General features: G+C 39.5%; 1 protein-coding gene across 9 annotated transcripts in view; it reads left to right on the top strand.

The window, feature by feature from the left end:
• Window positions 1–481: 481 nt before the first annotated feature.
• The window catches only part of tjp1b (tight junction protein 1b), a 47,514-nt gene continuing 22,318 nt past the window's right edge, over window positions 482–25,677 (top strand). For 8 of the 9 annotated variants that reach the window (XM_017032911.2, XM_017032906.2, XM_017032910.2 and 5 more), the window contains exons 1-2: window positions 482–988; window positions 10,260–10,401. In XM_017032911.2, coding sequence (XP_016888400.1) covers window positions 816–988; window positions 10,260–10,401 — 315 coding nt within the window. In that variant the 5' untranslated portion in view covers window positions 482–815. Of the gene's footprint in view, window positions 989–10,259; window positions 10,402–21,811; window positions 22,232–25,677 lie in introns of those variants that run through there. The other variant, XM_008312467.3, reaches the window with a different exon arrangement.

Below are 25,677 nucleotides of genomic sequence, written 5' to 3'. Positions count from 1 at the left end.
TAAGAATAAAAGAAGAAATGAAAAGAAAAAAGAATTAAAACCTCCTGACTTGGTCCTGCTGGATCTTCCTGTTCACCTAAACCTTTTGGAGCGCGCTCCTGACATCGATTTCCAAATAAATGGACACCAGAGAACTATTCTTTACAGATTGGAGTTTTTATTGCTTCTGTTTTTTTTTACAAAGTGCATCAACTTTTCTGGAATCTGGCTTCATCAGCTGTGTTTTTGGCACTGAGTCTTGTTCCAGTTACACCACTGCTATTGATGACTATTTCCGGAGAATATTCGGTAACTCGGTAGCCCCTAACTGCCGAGTAACGGAGGCTTTAAGCGATGCCGCTGAGCTGAGCATCCTACCCTTTCCTCCCTCCCTCCCTCCGTCCCTCCCTCCCCCCCTCCCTCCCTCCCTCTCTCTGTCTCTCCCACCCACCACTCAAAGCCTCCATCTCTCCCGCCAACCCAGGCTCCCTCTTCTGACTGTACAACACACGCACACTCTCTCCTCTACCTCACACACACACGGACGCCTGGACGCTGCAGCGTTTTCAACACTGTTTCCAGCCCTCGGCAGGAGGGAGGAGGCAGGAGAAGGGAAGGAGACATGTCCACATCCTGACCGTTAACAAACAACACGTACCAATCGAATGGATCAGCGATCAGTGCGCGGACGGTAGAAGACGGTCAGAGTGTGATTGCAGACATGGGTGGCAGCGGTTCGACACCTCTCCTGCTCCTCGGGGAGTGTTTTCACCGTCAGTCCTTCAGCGCTGGAAATGGCGCTGTGATGCTAAGCATGGAAGACGCAGCGGAGGCGGATGCCAGGGAATAGAGAACTACATGATCAGCTGTGCTTTTTTTGGGTTGGATTTTTAGTAAAAGTGGACTGTACCATGGTGAATTACCAGAAATACATTACTGTTATGCAGCTGGCTCTGGGGGTGGCCGCCGTCAACAAAGAACACTGTCTTCCACCCAGGAAGCGAATGTGGTGAGTATGAATCTTGGTCATGAGGATGATGATGGTGGTGCTGATGCTGATGTGATGTAGGTTGGGAGAGCGGGGAAAAAGGAGTAAAGAGTAAGAGTCGAGCTGCTGCCTCCTGTATTTCATCAAATAATCCACGGATCCACGCAGGGTTTCATCCACTCACTCTCCAAGCTGACACTACATTCAACTGAGCCACTGCAGCCAGTCTGCACCATGTTCCCACCACCACAGACCCCACAGTGGTCCATACCTGCTGTCACACCAGGGGTAGAGTGTGCTGTGGTGTCCTTCCTCTTCATCACTTTGTAAAGTTGAATATTTCATCGTTATTATGATGTCACAGCGCCACCATCCTGTGTTTTTTTTTCTTTTCTTTTCAACTTCATGTGCTTGACTGTACCGTAAGGCCTGCACTGCACTCTGCACCGCTGCTCTCACTGGAGATGTCATCATCAAGCCTTAACCATGTTGTAAACATCATCCTTCTCCTCACCCTCCTCACCCTCACCCCCATCGCCACTGCTGTTGTGAAATATTGAATAAAGTGTAAAGCATGAAACATGGTCCTCTCCTGTTTTTATTTCCTGTGCTGCATCTCCACACATCTCATACAGCCATGTCCATTAAAGAGGAAGAACGCGGGCCAGTTTCAAACACACTGGGCTGTTGTTTGAGGTCAACTGATACGCCTGTAGGACAGAGGACAGTATTTGGTTGGTCGTAGACACAGTTGTCCAACGTTGGCCTCATTCTCACAGAGCCAATCTAATTTTCAAACAATAACTCATTTCCCCAATCTTTAAAGTATAACTAACAGTGCAATGCAACATGACATTGGTGAGGTTGTCTGTAGAAATACTAGCATATGTTGCTGTTCTATAAGAAACATACGCTGCTTTATATAAGATGTAATTGCCTAAGACTCTTCGTCCGTAGATTAAGTTTGTGTGAGTCATGCTCCGCTCACGTTGGTTTTGACAACTGAGTCTACGATGACCCAAAACTTCCTCCTGTTTTTTTTTAACTTGCTGACCTTGAACGACGATTCTGTGCCCTGAAAACGGCCTGGTTTCTCCTTCAAACATTCCCTGCTCATACACAACTGTCAGCATGTGTGTGTGTGTGTGTGTTTTGTGTCTCGTCTGTCCATCTGTTGTGCGTCCTCATCACCGTGTGACGGCTGCCCAGAGTGTATACTCAGTAGAACCCAGCGTTCACCTGGGCTCCTCCTGGGGCCCTGCTCATTCTGTTGACTTTAAGACACTTTCCTTTTAATTATTTTTTCTTGTCGTAAGCAGATTGCTGCTGCAGCTACAATTTATGTGTGTGTTTGTGTGTGTGTGTGAGCGAGGTTAAGTTTTCCCCAAGTACAACAGTATACCATCTTGTCTTAATTTCATATATATTTCACACAAACTGAAAAGATCACATTCTTACTGTGGATTATTTACTGTAAAACTTCCTCTAACTCCGATGACAATTACAAAAACTTTTAAGTTCAGATACAAATTATTTAAACACCAAACTGTTAATTGATGATTTAATTAAGAACTAATATAATTTTTACCTTTACTGGCTTTAAATGTGTACAGTATTGATACAAAATGTTTGGTAAAATCATTGGTAAAATAATTTTAATAATGACAGAGAGATATTTTGTAAGAAATGCAGGTTAATATTTAAGGTGTTTCATGTTCGATGAAATGCAACCGCGTGCTGTTTGTGTGGAACCTTTGCTCTTCAGCTCACTTGTCACATCAGTTCAACTGAAGTGAAACTCGATCACCATCGTCAGTGTGGTGGCTGTCCTCAGTAAAGGTCAGCTAATGGTCACAGGCAGGGGTTTATCTCTGCGCTTGTGTTCCATTGAAGGAGTGATTTCCGACCACTGTGTAGCAGCACGTTGTTGTTGGGTTACAGATGTCCAGATTTCCCTTTACTCATCAAAAAAAAAAAAAAATCCTTAATTTCACAGCAAATCATTTTCCATTGGATGTGATATAATATACAGTATATCAAATTGACATTTTACTTTAACACTACTTTGAATGGCACGGACAGTTCAACAGGAAAGAAATGAGAACGTTAGGTTCTCTCTGGAATAAAATAAAAACTCTAATACTGAGAAGTACACAAGGCTGTAGGAGTATAAACCAGCCTGTGTTTACTATCATTGTCACTCTCTGCCAGGAAAAGTTGGTTTAACCTTGTTTTCAAATGATATTGATAAGTTGATTAAAGTGACCTATGAGATCAATACAGCTATATCCTCATTAACACTGCATGTCAATGAATGCTGCCCATATTCACCAGTGGAGCTTAAAGTAACAGTCAACACACTGGTCTGTCGTCGGGTAAACAGTCGACGGCGGTTTTTAGTCTTTGACAGATCGGTGTAGAAGTGTCGTGTGGTTTTTCTCTGCTGTTCAGTTGTGTCGTTCGTCCTCGAAGCAGGCGTGAGGTAATATTTTCATGGAGCAGCGGTAGAGATGGGGTGAAGTATGACAATACAACAATAAAAGTGAGATGTAAACAAGTTATTAACGCTAACAAATCAGCTGACAACAACTGTAGGTGTAGCTCTTTATTTTATTTATTTTATTTTTGTCTGCTTTAATTTGAGGGATGTATCAGGAGACCGGGACAAACTGAGAGAACAGTGTGAAAGTGTTTTTTTAGCAATTGTCAATACAATTTAAATGTTATTTTGGGGACCTCTCTTGTCGAGCGTCCAAGCAGCATGTCCGTCATTGGGCCTTTGTCTGTTTCTCATGGAAATGGTGATGATTATGGTCAGTATGATGTTGAAGCAGCGCTGCTGTATTTACCATGTTATCTGAGTAAGTGCCACTCCAGTCTTTGTTTACACCACAACACTGTACAATCAGCTGCTCTCTGTTGTTTTAGTCTTTAATTGTGTGAGAAACGTAGGTGTGTGTAGCACATGGAAAAAAGAGAACTTCCTGTATAGGATCCATTCACGTTCCACTTGTTTGTTGTCAGCCATTCCAGTTTAGACCAAAACAGCACAGCAACATCCGTCTTCTTCAGGACAGTCTCTGAGGTCTACAGATGACTCAGTCTGTTTCTGCATTCTGTCCAGTCTTTGGATGATGGATAGACAGACAGAACCTAATTAGAGTTCTATAGGAAGTTCCACAGGGGAGACAGCAGCTGGTTAGGTGACCTGAGACTACAGATTTAAGCATTTGTTAACAAAAAAAATAAAACATTTATCATCATTATAATAAGTCCTGATATCAAAGAGTAAAAACGAAATACAATACATTTTTTCCACTTCTAAAATTTCCCACTCGTCCTCATTTCGACTGAGTGAGAAACACAAAATGTTCTTCCCCTTAAGACACAACCTAATCAAAGGAATTAGGATCAGAATTTTACTTTTTTTTTTTTTACTTTTTTTGCTGTTGTTTAAGTAACAATGGTTCATGCCTTTCTCCAAACCGTGGAGATAAAGATGGAGCTGCGTCAACAGCAACAGCAGCTTCTCTCTCTAAATTCAGATAAGCCTTGGTAAACAGATGTTCCTCTGGCCTGCAGTCTTTAAAACCCCATTCCTCCCTGCACACAGCCAAAGATTGGCATTAACCTGACTTAATGAACTTTACACTGTTGTAAGCCTGCAGGGATAACACATACAAACAGCTCTGGGGTTTTTTTGTTTTTGTTTTTTTTTTTTGTTTATGTAACACTCTTGTTATTTTTAACTTGCACCTTTTATCTTCAAACCAGAAAGAAAAGAAAGGAGGCCGATGGAGTGGCCGCCTGCAGCACAGATACCGTTCATTTAGAGCTGCTCTGTTGAAGTTGCTGAGTATGACTGTGTTTCTTTTACTGTGCATGTGTTTTATTGCATCTATCAGACATTGGTCAGGACGACTCTCTTTGTTAAGTGTTATGTTAGCACTGGCCAGGATGGGAGGAATGAAGTGTAACATTGCCTATTGACCTGCTGATTAAGCAGCGACCATTATGGCTCAAAGTAATCGGACTTGATGGCTCCTCCAGGCGAAGCAGAGGCAGAGAGGGAAGATTTGAGTCGGGCGACTGATTAATGTGTGTGTGCACAGTGTTCTTTCTTTGTTATAGCATCAGACATCTGCTTGACCTTATCCGTGAACTACATAATCACACTGTAATGGAGAGTGCTGAATAAATGGCCGAGACAACATCAACAGGAGCGAGCAGACACATCCAGAAAGTGAGCATCAGAGCAGTTCCCCAAAGAAAGGAGAAGGAGTAAAGAAAACTATTACAAATAGTGTTTAACATCTGGTAGAAAACAAAAAAAAAGAACAACAAAAAATGACATTATATTGTGCTCTGCCGCTATGATGAACGAATGGTGTTGGAGGAGGACTCGTTATTTTAGGAAACACACTTATCCCTGTGGTGGGAGTGAGATGAGGACATGAAAACTGTCCTGGTGTCTATATGCTAATGAGAGTGTAGCCTGCAGCAGTCGTCACCTGTCTTATCTTTGCAAAAATATGTAGAGTGTAGAAGCAGCTAACCCAGCTGTATCTCCTCACCAGAACCACTGTACCTCACCTATTAATACATGATGTCTCTTTGTTTTTCAACAGTGTCATAGAAGAGGCTGCAGTTTTATGCAGTTATTATATGATATGTGAAGTAAAAACAGCAACTCCTTTATCCTCTGTTCTGTTGCTGAGATGAGATCATTAGGGAAGTCAGGTTTTTCTCTTTATTTTGTGATGTTTTTCCTCCAGGTCACCTAGCTGTGAACAGACCCCTGTGCAGCAGTATATAGACAAAAAGTTGTAGCAATTATTGTTTAAAATCATCAAAACACACAGTAATGTATTTTGGCCGAGGTGGTGCACTCGATAGAAAAAGATTTGTATAAAAGCAAAAATATATAGATTTAATCATAAAATGAACTGAACCGTAAACTAACTAAAATGAAGATATTAAAAGTGAGATTGGTGGCAATTTTCTGTTAGTTGTGTAAAAAGAAAACCTAAAAAACCTAAAAACCTAAAAATAGGTATTATTTTGTCTTCTGAGATCCTAAAAGAGATCTTTAGATCGACCACGAAGCTAAGCATACGCGACATATGAGCTAACAATTTAATGGATAGTTTAGTAAAGTACATTAGTACATCAATTAAAAATTAAAAATAAAACTTAGCAAAAACATAAATGATTGCGTAAAGTAAGCTGATATAAAAAGCATGGAAAAGTAAAATGTTAGAAACAAGAATGAAAGTGTTGGCCAAAAATGCTAATGTAGCAGTTGGCTAGAATACCATTTTTTACTACTAGTTTTATATGAGAGTATACACTCAGAATTAATTTAGTGCAAATCAACTTTTACGTAGTTAAAAACTGAATGTGTCTCTTGTCTCTTTTTACCGACCAAAAGGTGACTTTGATCCTTTACACTGGCGTATGAGAATGAGGGATGTTTATAATGATGATAATTTTGAGTAAATACAAAAATACAATAATTATTATTTGAAGAAGAATACAATTAATATGCATTTGAACTGTATATATATATATATATATATATATATAATCAGTAACCCTGAGCCCACACCTGAGCCTGGTCCACTTAAAAATGTGGTCAAATTCTCTGCGTCTCCCAGAAGGTACACAATGTTCTTTCAGCCGTGAGAAGGAGAAGGGAGGACGTTTACGTTCAATGTCAGTGTTTAATGTATGTTTCTGATCCTGGAGTGAAACAAATTGTACCTGCATATTTTATCTGGGGAAAAAATCCTCAGGAAGGCCACGTGAATTCACTCACCGCACATTACATCTGAGTCGGCGCTGTTGCTGGCACCGGGTTACAATCTGCCTCTGTGGCCTGAAGAGTTTTGGCCGGAATCCATTTGAAAATCAACATCACAGAGATGAATTGAACGTGAAGGGCTGCACTGGCCCGGTGATACAGTCCAAGCTGCTTTTCTCATTAGTCACGTTTGCTGTATTGTTTATGAGAACAACCTGAGGTCGCTTGTAATCGACTGCACACGGTGCAAAATGTTTCTGCCTTGCATTTCCAAACAGTAAGCACCTTATTTTGCTCCAGGCAGCCGTTGAATTAATGCAGATAGAAAGTGGAATGTGATGTTCCCTTTCCTCCTGTCTTTGTTCGTTCCATTCTCTCGTAATTTTCCCTGCTGAGCCTCCAAACCTCGGGAGCTCCTCCGGGCCCGGTGCTGAGCACGCTAATGGATATCTACTGTCTCTGAGCCGCATGGTGTGGAGAGGATTTTTCCTCATTGAATTCTGTGTTAGCTAAATCCTCATTAGCAGTGACTGAGAGAAAGGACTGGGCTGAAGTAGAGGAGGGGAGGACGGAAAAGAGAAAGGACAGCAAGAATAAGTTACCCCACCCTGTAACACAGAGCAATAAAGCCTGAGAGCTTATTCCACATTATTCCTGTGGACCTAATGTTGCTGCTCTTCCATAATTCATTATCCTCCGACTATAAACAACAAATTAAGCGGTGCATTATTTCCTGCGACCGATCCTTTGTTTGCTCACATAGAACTAATTTGCCTCAATTCCTACTGTAAAGCAGTGGGATTAATTGGACGGCCTATATGATATAAAAGAAATGAAATGATATATAATCATCATAATGTATTTCTGTAAGCCACTGCTTACTAATCAGCAGGTCAGCGGTGTGTTTTCCTCATTTGAATTTTTTAAATAATCACATTTTCTTGTTTACGTTTGGTGTCAGTGTAGTAGTGTAGTATTGTCTCAACATTGTTAAAATGACATACTGCATGGATTATATTTTGATATTAAAATTAACCTTCATCGTTCAAGCTAGACTTTATTTATGAAAATGAAAATAGTTATTTATTTTTAGCCTGTGTGTTTTGGCTAAATTTGAACTGAATTTTATGAAGTTTTAGCTCTAAATTCTCAGACATTCAGCTTCTGCCCAACATTATTCACTGTGTCTATTTCCTTTTATGTGATCGGCTTCATGTTTAAAACAAAATGCTAATTCATGTGGTTGACTCCAGTATGATTAAATTTCCTTCATTACTTCATTACAATTATAAATTGATCAAAGACTCTTGTTATGCACCAAATAAATATATGAAAGGTGTCTGCAGTGTCAGTGAACCATGCCTTTGTATTACTTTATGACCCTTGAAACAAAAGACATCAATGAAAACCAAACAATATTCAATTATTATGAATCATTTTTATGAATTGGATGAGAGGACTTCCACAAGTTTACATGAGTGACGTCTAACAAATCCATGCTGAGTTTTTTTTAAACTTTAACCTTGGCCAGTGCTTTATCAGTCTACTGATGAGGATACTTATGTCGCCACGTAAGGCTGTAATGAGGCAGTCGGATCGTTAATAGCCCCTTGTGCCTCATCGAAATGAGCTCAGATGACAGACTATGAAACAGTGTTGAATTTATGAGAGGCAGGGGAGTTTTTATATACATACAAATTCAATGGATTTATTTTACCCCCTCTGAATGAGACAGAATGGAGAACATGATGTATGTTCAAAGTGTCAGTCACACTTCATTCACCTTGTATCTGTGCTGGGTATATCTGACTTTGTTTAGACGAGTCAAGAATGTCCAATGAATCAAAGTATGAATTTTCATGTATTAAGATCCTATGTGGTAACACAGAAAGAAAAACCTGCTTCCAATTACTTATATCTGGAAAAAATACTTTATTTTAAGTATGTTAGAATAAATGGTACAGTATTAAGTATAGATTTAAATTTTATATAAAAAACACCTGCTACCTCTAGGGAAAATAATTATTAAAAGTCATGGGTTTACAAATGTCACATTGACATAACATTGTTTCTTTTTTGGTTTGAATGTCATTATGTAATGTTTGTGTGTTTGTTTGTTTATTTGACAAAATCATTACAAAAGTCATCCTAAAAAAAGATGAATGTGGCGTCCGCTCCAAACAGCATAATCCACGTTAACAGACTTATTATTAATAAGCACTTAACTTAATCCGTTAAGTGCTCTTATGAAAAAGCAATAATATAACAAATCTACCTCTTTCAGATTTACTTCCCTTAAAGAAACGTGTGTTTGAACTCCACCCACTGGTAAAACATAATTTACAGTGGTTTGGACTTGAAGAAAAGCCACGGTGGATCATGAAGCAGGAGGAGGTGATACACAGTTATGAAAAATGACTGGATTCAAAGGGAGTGAGAATTATTCATATTCTAAGAAATTCACACAGTGCAGAATAAAACTAAAAAAACAAAGAGTAAAGGACAAAGATAAATGTACGTGATGAACCTTTCCAACGACCTCAGAATAACTGCTAAGACTTTGTCAATTATTTACCACAGCTGTAATCAACCATGCAAAAAGGACAGTCAGTAGAACCTAACACAGGATCATACAGCCGGGTTAAGGTTATGGTAAAGATACACCTGTAACCCTGACAGACGGCTGTAACTGAGTCAAGAAAAGATGACATGAAATTACTGTAGTCATGCCTTTAATTAATGTGAGAAGAAAAACTGCAGCTGCTGAGTGAGTTCAAATCTTTCAGCATTTAACAGTCACCCCAAAATGTAAAAAATAACATATTTAAAAATAAATAATCAATAAATGAAATCGACCATAAATTATTCTGATCTGTTATTTATATAATATAATTACAAAAGTGACCATAAAAAAATATATTAAAAAAATTACCTCAAAAATTATTTAGTCTTATAAGGATTCCAAAAAAAGTTGTCCACAACTGAGAATCAATTCATATCCAGTCTACTCAGTTCACAATTTGAATTTAAAGATATAATGTGGCAAACGCAGCATGTTTTAAATCTCTTAGGAAGTCACATGTGAAAAGAATAGGCAGTAGAGGAGCTGAGGGTGTTAATGTGTTCTGCAGGGATCCATCAGTGTTGCTCATTAAATCTGTCACGTAAAGCCTGATAGATCAGGGTTCACACTGGGTTCCAGGAACTGTTCTGTGACTGCTCCAGCCCCAGGAGCACCACCGGCTGAGCTGACCCAGCCTCCCCACAGGTCCTCACTGACCTTCACTCCACTTATAGATTTCTTTAAATGCCATTTTGTGCAGCAGTGAACTGTGGCATTTTGAAACCAAGTGGCCATGGTGTGTTCTTTCCTCCTCTTCCTCTTCTTCTTCCTCTTCTTCTTCTGTCTTTCTGCGTATGTCTTGCTGTGTAACAACCATGCTGTGTGTACTCACGTGCGCTGCTCTCGTCTTTCTCCGCTGACCCCAGGATACACCCCAGCCCGACCGCCGGCTCCATCACAGCAGCCTCCTCAGCGAGCACCAGTCAGGGCAAGCCATCACTCCGCCGCATCAAGGGCCGCATTCACAGGAGCAAGAGCTTGGACAGCATTGATCTGCTTGACTCCAATGTAAGTGAACTGGCAATTCATTCATGAGCTCAGTCCACCTCATCTAACAAAAACACCACTAGACCTTAAGAAGGTGTCGTCATCTGACTGAGGAGATTGGATTAAGTCAGACAAAAGTAATAGTTGAAGATAAAACCTCATAATTTGACAAAGAACTCCAAATATACATTAGCTGTAGGTGAAGGGGTTTCTACTGCTCCTTGGTGTATAATGATACAGGGACGTCTCAGGGGCATCTGCATAATACCCAGGCAAAATAAATTGTCCATGTCAATGTCCATAATTTCAATTTCATTCAATTTAATTACGTATTCATATATTGCTAACTTGTACTAATCATACATCATCATATTTAAATATTTTGGCTCATAGTAGCAATGTTTATGGTCAATTTTGAACTATTTTCTGACTTTGAGAATTTTAAGTTATGATTCTATAACAGGATTACTGTAGCTATGTTGCCATTGTGATGCTTCGTTCAGCCATTAGCCTTACATTTTGTTCTGATTTACCTACGTTGTGACAAACTGTTGGCCTTAAACAGTTTGTCATTTATTTCTTAACTATCTGATCATTAACTTATAATTAAAACCCCTTCCATTGTCCTGCGTGGAAGAGTTATAGACCTTCAAAACAATTAAAGCTACAGACGAGTATTCAGTTTCAAAATACATGATACGTGCGCTCTGTAAAAGAATGGTTTTGTCAACCAGCTTTTTCAAAAGTTTATTTTGTTATAAAAAAGCATCAAAGGCCCTGTTCATTTCTGACGCTACCTTCGACAGCAGCTACTGAGCTAAGCTGTAGAAGTGGCTAAATGTGCTTGTTCTCACAGGAACAGATTGCGTAAGAACGGCTTGTTGTGTTTGTGTTGTGGCAAAAAATAAAGCTGTGGTGAGTTTTTACGACATCCAGTCCAGACTTTACTGCAGAGCCATCTGGTTCAGTTTACTGTTTCAGCTGAAATCCAAACGTTCTGCTAGCTTTAGCTTTACGTCAATACAATATATGACATTAAAAATATGCTCCTCGTAGGTCTGTTCTTTCAAGAGAAGCTCCAGGATCGTTACTGCAGGAGTATCATCACGTGTAATAATTCCACTTTCTAAATACATTCAACAGCCGCTTTATGAGGAACTTCCTACAGTACTGGTGAAATGTCTTCAGAACGGCTGTGATTCAGCACGTCTCACAGCCGCTCTGATCTAGATCGAGTTTTTTCCTTATTTTACATGTTTTCCTGCTTGATGTACAGTAACAAATGGACTTGATCGGCAACATCACTCTGTGGGATTTACTGCCATCCTGCATTAGGGAATTTTAACCTCAGATTCCTGTTCTTGGCTGATAGAGGTAGAAGTCTTCTTCTGCTGGACGGCTAGACATGTGATACATTCAGTGAAGCTCCTCTCTAGATTCTCAACAGCTTTGAACCCCTTTTCTTATGTAGTTTGTACAAATGCATTGATGTGATGCCATGTGATTGGCTGCATTTGACATTTGTATTTATAAAAAATGAAAAGGCATTAAGGTTGGTAGTGGGATCATTTTGGATATTTAACTGCTAATGATTGAGTGAACAAAGGACCTACCTTTATTTAAAAAAAAAACGAAATGATGACGGACTCCAATGACTCATCGTGTTATGGTCTACTGTCCACATGACTGGTCCTTCAGAAGACGCTCCAAATGACTGAGAGCTTCTGGCCGTTCTACAGTGTATTTCCTCTATACGGACTGTGTGTGCATTGGAGGAAAACTTGCTGACTTGCCCAAACTCCAATGCAGCTGATGGAAGTAACAGTCCGCCTCGCAGTGAGTGATGAGACTGCAGGATGCTGAGCTGAGGAGCAGCTTCTATTGCATCCTACTAAAATGTCACATCAAACCCAGCGCTGCCTTTGTGGCCCCGGATGAACTGCTGTCAGATAAAATAAAAACTGCCCTGATTGGCTGTTTCAACAGATGCGTGGGCCTATTAATCAAATCAGTACATTTATTCAGGCCCATAACCATCACTGCCCGTAATAATGGTGCTAAATAATCAATAGTAGTTTAGACTTTGTTTGTATCGATCGCTCCTTTTGATTGCTTTTCTCTTTTGATAGTCAGGGGAGGACATTGGCACTGGGCCCACTCCTGCTGTCATTTGTGTTGGCAAGCAGTGCACTTGTTCACAAAAAGCTTGAATCGGATTTTAGTGCTAGGGCTGCACAAAGCACGAGTGAGACGAACAGGGAGGAAATTACACTCCTTTATGCACCCCGTGGCTTTGTGTGTGGCCAAAGTGATTTTTTGGTCATCATCAGCAAGGCCGCCTCTTATTGCAAAGTGGCAGCACATTTACTGCACCTCTCCATGCAGTGAGGAGATGAATGTGTTCATGTGTTAAACACAAGACTGGTAAATATGTCATCTTTGATGACAGATGGAGGTAGAATTAAATAGGTGTTCAGACCTGAGGCAACCTTCTTGAAATAAAATATGTAGCTCATATTTATGTGTAAGATATGTTTAGTATGATGTTTAAAACACACATTACTCACACAGAGTGTGTGTGTGTGTTGTTGGGTTTGTTTGGGGGTTTTTTGCATGCTAAACTGAGGCATGCTCTTTTTCATTTTGGGAACAATCTGTGCACATTTTTCCTGCACTCTCAGCTGTTTAAAAAAAAAAAACGTTAAAGAAATGTTTACTGCAGAGACCATAACCAGGTGAGTTGCAGAGAAACCGTGAGTGTAATGTCCTAAATCATTAAAAAAGCTCAGCGTTCACAGAGCAGGATCTGTCAAACTGGATCTTTCCATTTCCCTGCTCACAGTCCTTATCTTTTATTATTCCTGCTAGCTCCATCCCATTTCTAAAATCCCATCCTTGGCTGCAGTGTGAGGTGGACAGACACGCCCCCCCCCCCTCCATCACCACCACCACCACCACCAAAAAAAGCCCCAGCGTAAGCATTTATTCGCTGCTCAGTCTCTGGAAAGTGCTGCAGATGCATTTACGGGAGAGCAACTGCAGCTGAATTAACCAATCTGCATATTCAGGGCCTGTTAAAAGGAGATTGTTCCTGTGTGATGAAGGTGTAGAGCTGCACAAAGGCTTGGAGTAGAAGGGTAGACCTGACTGAGACACTGAGAGGGTAGGAGGAAGGAGCAGAGTGGGGGGGGGCACAGGAAATTTATCACCGGTGCGCTGTGATTGGAGCAGCAGATTTTCTCTAGGTGAGACAGATCTGTTATGTAAGGGGAGTCAAAATGGATGTTTTGTCCGATGAGCACCAGGGCGGGGGGGGGGGGGGAGAGAAGGGGGCGGTTTCAAATGATGGAGGATGTTAGAATATGACAGCGAGGTGGAGCCGGCCATGCGTGAGGCTGGTGAAGGTGGCGTGCTCCGAGGGCATGGCAGATGTTGAGTGGAGGATGTGAGGCTGTGACTCAGGACGGGGACATACCTCTGTGTCCTCTAATGGAGCATATGGCAGGTCACAGTCAGCACTGCGCTCTGTGTCTATGTACACCATTATGTTCTGAATGTTCAGCCTGGGCAGCAGTGCTTGTTGTCATGGTATCATGTGATTTTGATATTGATAACCCTTTATAATCTACCATAAGAAAAAAGACTTTCAAAATCTGTTTTTGTATGTTTATAACATATTTTGTACATTTAATATGACTATACAATATTTCTCAGGTTTTCTGTATAAAAAGAAAAATGTTCTCTCTTTAATCATTATTATACTGTTTATTTTGTTGCATCTCTACGGTCATGTAAAAGAGAGAGGATTACATTATAAACAGCTAAATATTTAGCCATCAGTGTAAGACATGAGAAGGTAAGGTTTTTCTGTAAATATTTTTATAACGTCAGCATCATGGTGTCATCATCCAAAACAAATCCTCCCATAGAAGAATCAAAGCAACATCATTTCAATTATTATTCACACTCTCTTATTTATAGTATGACGAGCCAAATTAGATCAATTGAAATATATTTTAAAACCAACTTTACGTCTATTTCTTCTTATTATTTTCTTTCTTTCCCTCTTCCTTTTTTTATTTTGGCTTTTGAAATTCAGTATCAGTAAATCCAGATGCAGCTTAATTTCAGGTAGGGTTTCATGATCAGGCGATTTCACCCATTTGAGCACCTGAGTCTGGGGTCAACTGAAGGACAACCAGCAGGATGATGTAATGTGTGTAGGAATCAAGATGGTGGCAATGACGGGGGGAAGTCAAGCATGAAGAATGAAAGACTGTGATGGCTGCACTGAGACAAGTCAATCAATCACTGGGTCTGATGCTCACAGCTGAAGATGCTGCGGTGATTCATTGTCATGAGATGAACACGTACAGTACAGTCTTTCTGGAGGTGACATTTTTGTTTGCTGTGTGGGACAAACAAGTGTCGCTCTCTTCAATTACTGAGTGAGACCGTTTGGATTAATTAATGCAATAACCACCTCTTCTATTAGTTCATTTAATATTTAATAGGTATGCTGATTAATTAGGTGTAATGTGTAGGATTAAAGATGAGAAATCTAGAGCTGAAGATGAAGAATATATTTTGTTGGATTTACTATTTCTGTCCAAACACGGAATTATGGTTGAACCAAATAAGTTAAAAAAAAATGTGTGTAAATTTTATTTTTCTACTTTATTAGTAGTGATTTTTTTTTTAATTTTTTGATGATAAATTGAGAAATATATATCTTGTAATGGCTACCAATAGGAAACAATACTTCTATAATACGATAAATACTTCAAGTGGTATATAATTTTATTAAATAGGAATAATAATGTACTTCAACAGTTAAAAACTATTTGTCTAAGTTAGTAGTAATATACAATTCACATATAAAATTAAACAATACTATATAGTAATAACAATAGTCAATAGTCACTTCAAATGAAAATATTCAGATATTGAAAAACTCACGATGTGAATTTGACTTTTTTTTATCTGTTTGTTCTAGTGTTAAAAAAGGGAACAAACAGGACATCTTTCCCCAGCCAGCTATAAAACCACAGCTTCTGCACTAAATGACTTGCACCATCTGTTTGAAGTAGAAGGCTCAGGGAACCTTTTTACTGTGATGTTTTTGGACAATCAGCATCCTTGCGCCTGCCATTTTTCCTGTTTTAATTCCTTATTTGTCTTTCTGTGATTTATATTGACACGTTTCTTTTTATTAGCGGACAACTGCAAAATTATTTTATTTAGCATGTAACATTGTTCTGTTGTGATTTGTGATCACCAAATGATATTGACTACTGTCTGCAGATCACACTTATGAACTTGTATTACATCTTAAAACCCGAACCCATTCTTTTAATTACAGACGGCCTGATTTCATGTTTGAGAATGAATGAGAAGAGGATGTGTTCGGTCACTCTGTGTAATTATAAGTCCGTGTCTCCAGAGTCAGTGGTGTGTGCGAGTGTATCACACAGCCTGCCATGGTTTTCGACGTGTATGTTGATGCCTGAGGAGGCACCATATGTTGTTTGGACCCATCTTGTCCCATCACTGCGAGCCTGTGCATGAATGAGCTCAGCTCCTTCTTGTGTCCCCCTCCATCACTTCATGTCTGCATCACTGTCCTGCAGGAGCTGGAATCATGCAGCTCCACTTCACACTTGTTTAAACGCCTCACCAATAATTTCACATATAGATTTTCCCATAAGCCGCAGCCTTAAAGAAATAATTGTTCAGCTATTGTCCTCTAGAGGGCAGAGTTTTACCACCTTAAACAAGTGCAGAGAGACGGAAAAAGCAGGACATATTAAGATTGGATGTGGAGTTGTTATATTGAATACTAGTTTAGGAGTTTAATTAAGAATGGATTACTTTCATATGTGTGACGTCATATTGATTTATATTGTAAGCAGTGAGGGGTAAGAGGTAAATGCATGAGTTGAAAGTCACAATATTCTTAAGGTCAAAGTCCTTAAAATGTCTTTTCGATGAGTGCTGAATGTCTAGTGATCTGGATAGTAGTGGAAGTGCATTACACATTGCACTGTGGCAGACTATGTCACATTTAAAGCAAAAATAACACATTCTAATGTCAGATTCGTTTTTTGTTTTTTTTACGTAACACACGTCTTTGACTTTGATACTATATTTTAATTCAGACCAATATGTCTTCTTCAACAAGTTCCATGAAGCTACAGTAAAAGAAACCACCTGAGATACCAGAACTGGTCCCTGACCTGCATCTTTAACAACAGTGTCTTAAGGTCTACAGATAGTGGAAAATCATTTTTGATTAATTTGTTAGGGATCATTGTAACTATTTGTCCATGAATGGAGCTGTAGGTGTCACAAATATATTATCTTTGTGCTTTGGGATAAATGTAATTTTTTCCTCCTGTGCACTGATTTATCTCTGGGCACATTTTCTCCTTTTTTCCCCTTTTTTATCGCTGCTGCCTCTATCTCCTACCCTTCTACACAGTACCTCTGGGTCAGCTCTGAAGTGGGCAGCTGATCCCAGGCCACTAAGGCTCTTGATTGCTTTACTCTCAGCCTAAGTGAGGATGCTCTCAGGGGGAAAAGACATGAATAGACAACCAATTATAAAAGCCAGAGCAATTTGAATGTCTGCGTGAAGGCATATAAAATATTATAGCCACTCCATTAATAATTTAACAGGTAATATACATCCCAGGTGTGTGTATAGTTACTGCCCTATAGCTGTAATAAGTATTACATAACATGAATTTGAACATAGACCGTAGGCATGGAAAGCACCTAATAGCTGTGGTTAATGGACACAGACATTTAAAAATCAACAAATGTCTCATTTAACCTAATGAAACCCAAATCTTTTTTTGTCCTTGCTAAGGGCAAAAATAATTAAACAATAATATTTTAAACAATTAAATAAACCTCCCTTCCATACACGTATCCACATTAACTGATTGAAACTGTTTGTCTTTATTAGCATTTCTGCTCCTCTACTGGGATAAACCACTAAGGAGATTTGTAACGGTGCATAATGCTGTAGTTTGATCTCGGATTTGGATGTTAATAGTCTCTTGTCACATGATCCCCAGGCAGAGGATATGAGGTCATTTCATGTCATTGGATATGTCTGAGCTCTTGGTTGTTGTTGGGAAAATGAGATGGAGATTGTAGGTTCATTTAGGGATTCTGTCTGTTTTTTTTTTTAAAGGATTTCCGTCCTGCACATGGTTTCTGATTTTAGCACTCACATTTATGAAACAGTAAATCCAGATGTGCGCTTTGTCAATCACATCCTTTCACTGTGTCAGATGGTGTTTTTCTCCGCAGTTTCCGCTGCCAAATTTATTATAATCTCATGCAACATCTGTCTTCAACAAGGAAGTAGGTTAAAAATATGACTCTTTTGTGAAAGGAAGTAGTTAATATAATGGAATCAGTGAAGCTGTGTTCACCTTTAGTGCCTAGTTTTGGTGAATATTGATCATTTGGACTATATTTCCATTCATATCAAAACATGTTTAGGTGTAGTTTAAATGTGTTATGAGTTTTCATGAAGGACAATTAAAAAACAAGTCGGGTTAGTATAAGATTTTTAACTGAATTAAAAATCAGATAAGACTACACACAGAGTTGGTACAAATATACAAAGGAGAAAGATTGGATTTTCTTTTATTTTTATGTGTTTTTTGTACTTTGTATTAAGGTTTTAAAGCTTGCAGTAGTGAGCCTCCTCCTGTGAGCCTATATTTATCACACACATTAATTAGATGGTCATTTCTACCCACAAAAAATGTGATGGCTTTTTATAAAATAAAAATTCACACAAAACGCAAACTATTAAACAAATCAAGCAGATGTATAATTGTCTTTAATAAATATATAAATATATACAGTATATTCTAAGGCAGGATTTAGGCTAATAATCTGGAGTTGAATGAATAGGCACAGGTGTTGCAATCCCACCCTGTAAACTCATTTGCTAATAAGCTGGACGAAGTTCCAGAGTCTGCAGCCAATCTCTGTCTCCAGCATGTTTCCACTGCATTACGCTGCCGTTCATCCTCAAATCCTCCCCACTGAGGTCACACTTCATTCCTTCACAAAGCAATTTTTTCCGGCAGGTTTTTCTAAAACTGCTGACTGTACAGAATGTGTCATGCTTTCTACGTCACGGACCACTGTCTCTACCTCTTTATGGTTGTGATGTACTGCACCATGAAATCATACGGTGCTGAGAAACTGTATCCAAGGAATTTCTGTTCTAAACTGATGGGTTAGCTGTCAAGTGGGTGTGCTTTCTCATGCTAGAGGTCAGTCATAGTGGCAGAGGGCAACACAGAAATTCCCGAAATACGAGACGCTGACAGCTTATTCCATTATGGTGTTGCACTGATGTAGTTCAATTTGTAAAACCAGTGATTTGGTGACAGGATACGAGGCAGACAGTTATGGATATTATCTTCCGGCTCTTATGCATCCTGGTGTCACATATCACCTTTTCTCCCTCACTGCTCTGTGACAAATGTATTTCTTTCCCTCTGCTGCAGTGCTATGTATAACGTGTGTCATGTCATTGGATAGCTGCAGTTATTAAAGCTCATACACACAGCCATGCCAACCTTTGCTTCGTAGGCTGTTTTCCTGACCTGCTCAGCTGAGAGGGGCAGTGCACTCTAAACGTCAACCTGCTGTGAGTTTCAAATTTGCTTTTCCGCTCGTGTGAGCTCTTCCTGCTGCCGTGCCCTGCTTGGACGCAGGCTGTGTGTACAAACGTGATAATAGGAGAGAGAGAAAGAGAAATGCTGCGTAAATCTATTGCACGGCATGTGAAACTCCCTCTGTGCTGTCGTAGTCAATGATGCAAACACAGTGCTGTAGCATTTACAAAGGGTATTTCAAGGGCTTTGCCTGAGATACCTTAAGCAGCATATTTCCATATTAAGTCAAGTATCAAGTCTGTTCAATCACACACGTGCAGATGGTGAAAAGTACGCAGTGCATTTTCACCAGGGGTTTAAAAGCTTAATTATATTTCTGCCTGAGTACTTTGCAAGTTTATTAATATTCAGGTCACTCAAAAAAAAAAAAAAAAATCCTGAGTTTTTCCGTTTAATTGACGACATCCTGCTGTCCGTCATAGTTTGTTTCCCCACAGGATATGTATGCCTGCCCTTGTTTATCTAATTCTTATAACCTTGGCAAATTCGCTTTCTTCCACTTAAGATGCCGCCACCCCCACTTCTTCTCCTTCAGATGCTCCAATGAAATCTGTGGCAGGTCTCCCTACGTCAGCAACATTGCAGGACCTCTGTGCTTCTCCAGCATTACATTCAGCTCCTATCTTCTCCTCTACTCATTAGTGCCAGAGGTAGAGGTGACAAGAACGGTCACACCATCCCAAAGTGATAAAATGCACAACACATGGTGCAGCAGAGAAAAAGCCTCTCCAGGATAAGCCTGCAGAAATAAATACAATGCACAGAGATAAAGTCTTAACAGTGGATTTGGTGCAGTGGCAAATTTACATTCTACTTTATATTGATTGCATCTGTTTACCCCATGGAAAGAAATATTGAGCACAGTGACTGTAGGGTGGATCTCACTTCTATCGTCTGCATTTTAAATGACTTTATGCAGCCTGTCATTATCATCTAAGTAGTCTACCTCAGCTTTCCCAATACAGATTTGATGCTGTACATACACTGTAGTTAAAGCCTTATCTAAACCTGGGTGTGCATTCAAAACTACGCACAACTTTGAATAAGCAAGTTAAATGTTTCAAATTAGAAATCTGCCTCCTGCTCTAAGGAAACTAACGACATAGTACACACGTTTTTCCACAAGTTCTCCAAAAAAAAAAAACCTTTTTCCACAAGTTCTACAAATACTTGATGTACTGTAAAAAAAAAAAACATATGAGCAGAAGGAGATGGTGAATTATTCTAGCTTGTCATGTCCTTCAGTTGGAGGACTACCTATCTATTGATCTCTTCTTTTATTTAAAAAAATCAATAAGACTAATCAATAAAAAGTCTAATTATTACGACATGCTTTTCAATGGCATATGTAATGTGGAGGTTAAATATAGCATACAGTAAGACTATATACAAAGAACTAAAAAGATTAAATACAATGTTAAAACTAATAGCTTAGGCAAACTGTTAATAGAATGATAGGAGAAAGTCTTTTTGGACTAAATTCCAACCAAAAGATGTGACCATTTTCACCCTTGGTGAAGTACAATTACCCCATAAATATGTGTTAAATTGCTTACACTCATATTTAGCTGTGGCAATCACGGATGAAAGTGGGCTGAAAGTAATTCTTTATTGATAATCAAAACTAGACAACGTTTATTATGGTCTTTAAATAACAGAGGTTCTCATAGTGTGTTTATTTCAGCCAAGGACACCCAAGAAGACTTACAAAAACAAAATGTAAGGCACCCCTCCACACCAATTTCCCCGTTAAATACTTAATACACATGATAATTAATGACTGACTATTAATGCAACTGATAGTGGAATTTGAAAGAGTTGGTGCAATGGATGAGTGCAAGGAGGTCGGTGTTTGATTCCAGTTGTATTTGTCGCTGGCAGAGACACTTTAGCTCTGGTGGATTTTAAAACAAAGAGCTGTTGTTGTGGCTCGGTGTGAATCAGTGCAAAAAACTATTGTTCCATTAGTTGCACCAGGTGACACATGTTAGTTGTTTGTAGTGTAGATTTTTAGAGTAAGATATAAGAATCACTTGATTCATTGTTGTCTTTTTTTTTACACTTTAAAGCTTTGGATGCTTATCTGTTCCACTCTGGAGAAATGGTTAGGTTTGTAACAAAGTGTTTGTTTTTTTTAAATACATACACCATTCTCCCCCTATTTAGGGTAAAGTATTAATGTACCTGCAATGCTTGGTTAATGAGTTAAAAGCAGTGGTATGACACTACTTTATTGCATTTACAGCACTGTCTCTTTTGAAATGCATACACGTGGCTCTGTTTACAATATGAAATTGTTTATATTCATAACTTTAACTAAAAACATGTTTATTTTGATAGCTCTGTAGGTAGATAGGTCTGTAGGTTTGGGAGTCCTTAGCCTAAAAAACCCTGGAGACTCAACACCCTTTCTCTCACTAAGAGTAACAGTGTTGGTTAATTATATAGAATTATATGTATTTAAAAAAAGAAAAGAAAATTAGGCACACTATACCTTTAAACCCGAGTATTTCTGCACAGGTTAAAAATAGATCACTGCACAAAATCTCTTTTGTGTGAACTTATGTTTGATAGAACCAATAATAGACCAGCCTTTTAATAATGTTAGAATATTTTAAATATCCACTTTTTTACTCAAATGTATTCGTGAAAATAGAATCCTAGACATTTTACATTTTAAAATAATACCTTGGGGTTTATTTGTATTACCCAGGTAAGGTAATGTCCTGTACCAATCGGTGAATGTGCGTTTATTGGACACGGGAACTCAAAAGTGTAACTGTAACGTTGTAAATCCTAAAATATCAACATTTGTTTTCACGCTGGAATGGCGCTGGAAGCAGCTGCATCTTTGCTGCCGCTGCTGCAGCTCCAGCACCACGGCAGCCTCTCTGCATCCCCGTTCTCCCCCGCCCCCGCGGACACAGCGGAATGGTTTGTTCCAGGAGAACCTGTCACTGTCACCGCGGCAGCCGAAGCGTGAGGGAGGAGAGGGGGGAGACGGAAGCCTTCAACCACTGCCTGCCATTGCAGTGCGGCGGCGGCGGCTGCTCTGGAGCCACACCAGAAGGACCCGACCATTTATTTATTACTAAGATTTTTTTCCAGGTGCGCCGCGAGGGTCATCGTTAATCCAGAAGGTGATTTATCTTGTTTTTATTCGAGCTGTGTGTGGCTGGTGTGAATGTGTGTTTGGCTGTAGCAGCTGCAGCGGAGTGGACGTGTGTCCCCCAGCGGCTCCGAGCGACCGATAACGGTGCTGCCGGGACATCGGAGCTGCTTCAGCGCTAACTGCATCTATGAGCTAGGCTAAGTAGTTAGCTGGCTATCCCTATAGCTCAGACTGCCTTCCATTGTAAGTACATACAAGGATGTACGATCGCCACTGTGCTCCGCAGAGCTTATTCAGGCGGTATTATCAGGTCAGAAACGGCCGTGCGGTTGAACTGTCAATGGGCTTCTCTCACGTAAAGTCCAGGTAATAAGGTTAGCACCGATGAGATAGCCTAGCCACTAGAACAAAATGTCGGCCGGCACAGGATTGATTTGACCATGGGGGAAATAACGGGGTACAGAATTTATGGAGTGTCACTCAGCGAGAGGCAGGGAGGGAGTGGTAACTTGAGGTCATCTCCTGGAAATATGACATCGTTTTCTCAGAAATCACAGGAAAGGTCATTGGGTGACTGACGTTGTTTTGATGATGGTCTGATGGTAAAGCTGAAGTGGTGCTGTATTGGAGCTGGAGGTGGCAGCTGCCTAACGGGAACCTGCTGCCTGACATTATAGTGACACAGTTATACCTGCTATGTTCAGAGTAAGCAGCTGTTATGATAGTGCTCTGTCATGCCAGGTATATGTGTCAGGGGTTTGTGCTGCTCAGCCTCTGCTCGGCTGAGTTACCCACTACATTATTTTCATGACAACCATGACTGATAAACAGCTGCTGTCATAATGTAAGCAACGGTCTTTGCCTGTTGATATTTAGGTTGTTTTTTTCGTGTCATTTTTTCCTCCCATTTAGTGAGCCAAGTATTTGATTGTACAATCATAAAGAAGCCAATGAATTAGTTGTTTCTAGGAACCATTGGTATGTTTATGTTTAAGGCAGTATGATTATCAACTTTGATGCCATGCTGTGTCTGTTTTTTCTTGCTTTTCCTTTATTTTGCAGGTGAAAGTATTTCTCAGTATGAAATAGACCCAGGTAATAAGAAAAGGCCAGTGACCTTATTCTATAGGACGAATAACTTTGCTAAGCTAACATTCCGGAGTGAATGACATGTAATTTAAATGTGTTGGCACACTGCTGTTTGAGATGGGCAGGGCATTATTTAGCCATATAATCAACACAGCTGGTCATCTACAATTACAGCCTAGATGTTTTCCTCTCATTACAGACGCAAAACAGTGATGGGTCTGTATTGTTAGCACCTCCCTGACATACAGTGGTCATGTCTTATTAGCAAAGTTAATTATTTATTGCATTGTGCTTACACAACTTACTCAATGCATCCTTTTCCCCCCTGAGATAGTTAAATATTTCAAACAGCAGCTTTGCAGAGTGACAGAAATGTCAATTAAGTGAAGGTATCAGTGCCTGCCATTCCAATGCACTCCTAAATTAAAGGTAGGCAATGCAGTGTTGCAGGAATGTCAACACAATCTTGCAAACACAACATTTAGCCATTTCTATGTATACTGTAAGGGTTGTCATAACTGTTAGCACTCTGGAACACTCCAGTCCTTTGCAAAGAAGGGTACAGAATAAAATGTAGAGAGACACCTTGCTGTGTTGTGTATGCAACAAATCTGGCATACAGTACGTGTTACCTGGAAGGAAGAAGAGGAGAATATCTAGCAGCTCAAGGGCAATCATACAGAGTTAGCCTGTAAATCATGTTGCCCTAACCTGTCATGGGAACACCAGTCATCTGAATCATCTTGGTTATGGAGGACATCAAACTCTTTTTTTTCTTCTTTAATTTAACAATCTTCATACAGTTTTGCTAATAAAAACATCATAAAATGGCTAAAGTTATAACACAGCAATGCCATAGTAGATATACTAACAAGAAATTGAATGGGAGACAAAATTAAGATCAAACTGAAGGGTTTTAAGCATCATATCCCAGGCATAAGAAGTGGAAGAGGACATCAAGTTCAAAAGAGTGTCCCACAGAAAATTCAGTGGAACTAGCAGTGATACACCCTAGGGCATCTTCACTGTTTGCCAATAGAGCTTTGAATGAATTTCTTTGTTTAAAAAAGCCTATATCCATTTTATGGTTTGTAAAAGTCATGTCTTCTGATCTACAGTACAACGTCCTTCATCACCCGTGCCTTTTTTAAATACTGTGATGTACAGTACCACATAAAGTACCACTTAAATTCCATGAGTTTTAAGCCCTTTTCAAATATATGAGCAGTTGCTAAGGCCTTCAAGGCTTCCAAAGGTCATTCCCCTGATATATTGCTAAAGAAGTAACCTTTAAGTACATATTTTAAAGATACGTGACAGTTAAATTCAGTGCTGACATATCACAGAATGAGCTTCTGTGTTTACATTATCTTCAATGCTCTAACTTTGAAGGCGCAATGTTTCAGTACTGAGTTTGTATGATTTGATTGCTTGAAAAGTGGGAATCAAGATGAAGAGGCTTTACCACATGATACACCATTTCCATTGTGGCATTAACCTCAACCTTTTTCTGACAGTACAACATCCCTTATCACTGCTGTTTTTCATCGGCCCTGTTGTCCTCACCTCAATCACATAGTGAGAAGAGGTGGGGTGCAGGTCAGTGCCTCAGCTTATCAGCACATTCCTGCCCTCCTGTGTGCTTTGTGTGGGACACTGATAACCTCCACAGGGCTGAAGCAGTCTTTGTGTGACACTATCTGTACATGCAGTAGTCATTTTTGAATTTTATATTTATTAAAATTATGTTTTGTTTAAAAGCAGCAGGTAAAATTACACAGTCGGTGTTCATCTAGAAATTATAACAAGGAGGTGGTAGTTATATAGGTTGGCTTTAAGAAGAGTTCACAGCGTGGAGCGAACATCACCTTGTGATACACATCAGCCTAACTTTCGTGTCAGCCAATGGCTTCCTACCATTCCTATCATTTTTTTTGTCTAAAACCCAATCACCTGCAGATTATTTCTAAAACAAATATTTCTCTGTTTTTGAAAAACTGTATAGATAACATCCTACACCTCCATTATTTGCTCTGACTCTGATTTCTTCAGACATGGTCATATGAGCATGGATGTGGTTAGAGGCTGAAATAATGCTACATCTCCAATGAAAAGAGACCATGTCTTGAATATCCATAACTGTAAACCAAACTGTTACTTAATACTGAAATCAAAACCAGCCATTCCATAAGATATTGAGCTGTAAAAAGCATATCCACTCGCTCCTCAGTGTAGTGGATGGCCTCTGTCTGATCAGAAATAGCCACATTGCCACACACCTTGGTGTTAGTCTGGTTAAAGTCTGTAAGCTGTGAAACCAGCGGTAAAGAAAACCCCAGATATGATAGTGTTTGTCCTGACTGTATGATACTGTTTATTGTGAAC

This window comes from Cynoglossus semilaevis, chromosome 6 (assembly GCF_000523025.1).
Source record: "Cynoglossus semilaevis isolate Cse_v1.0 chromosome 6, Cse_v1.0, whole genome shotgun sequence".
NCBI lineage: Eukaryota > Metazoa > Chordata > Actinopteri > Pleuronectiformes > Cynoglossidae > Cynoglossus > Cynoglossus semilaevis.
This window is presented reverse-complemented; position numbering and strand designations above follow the sequence as displayed.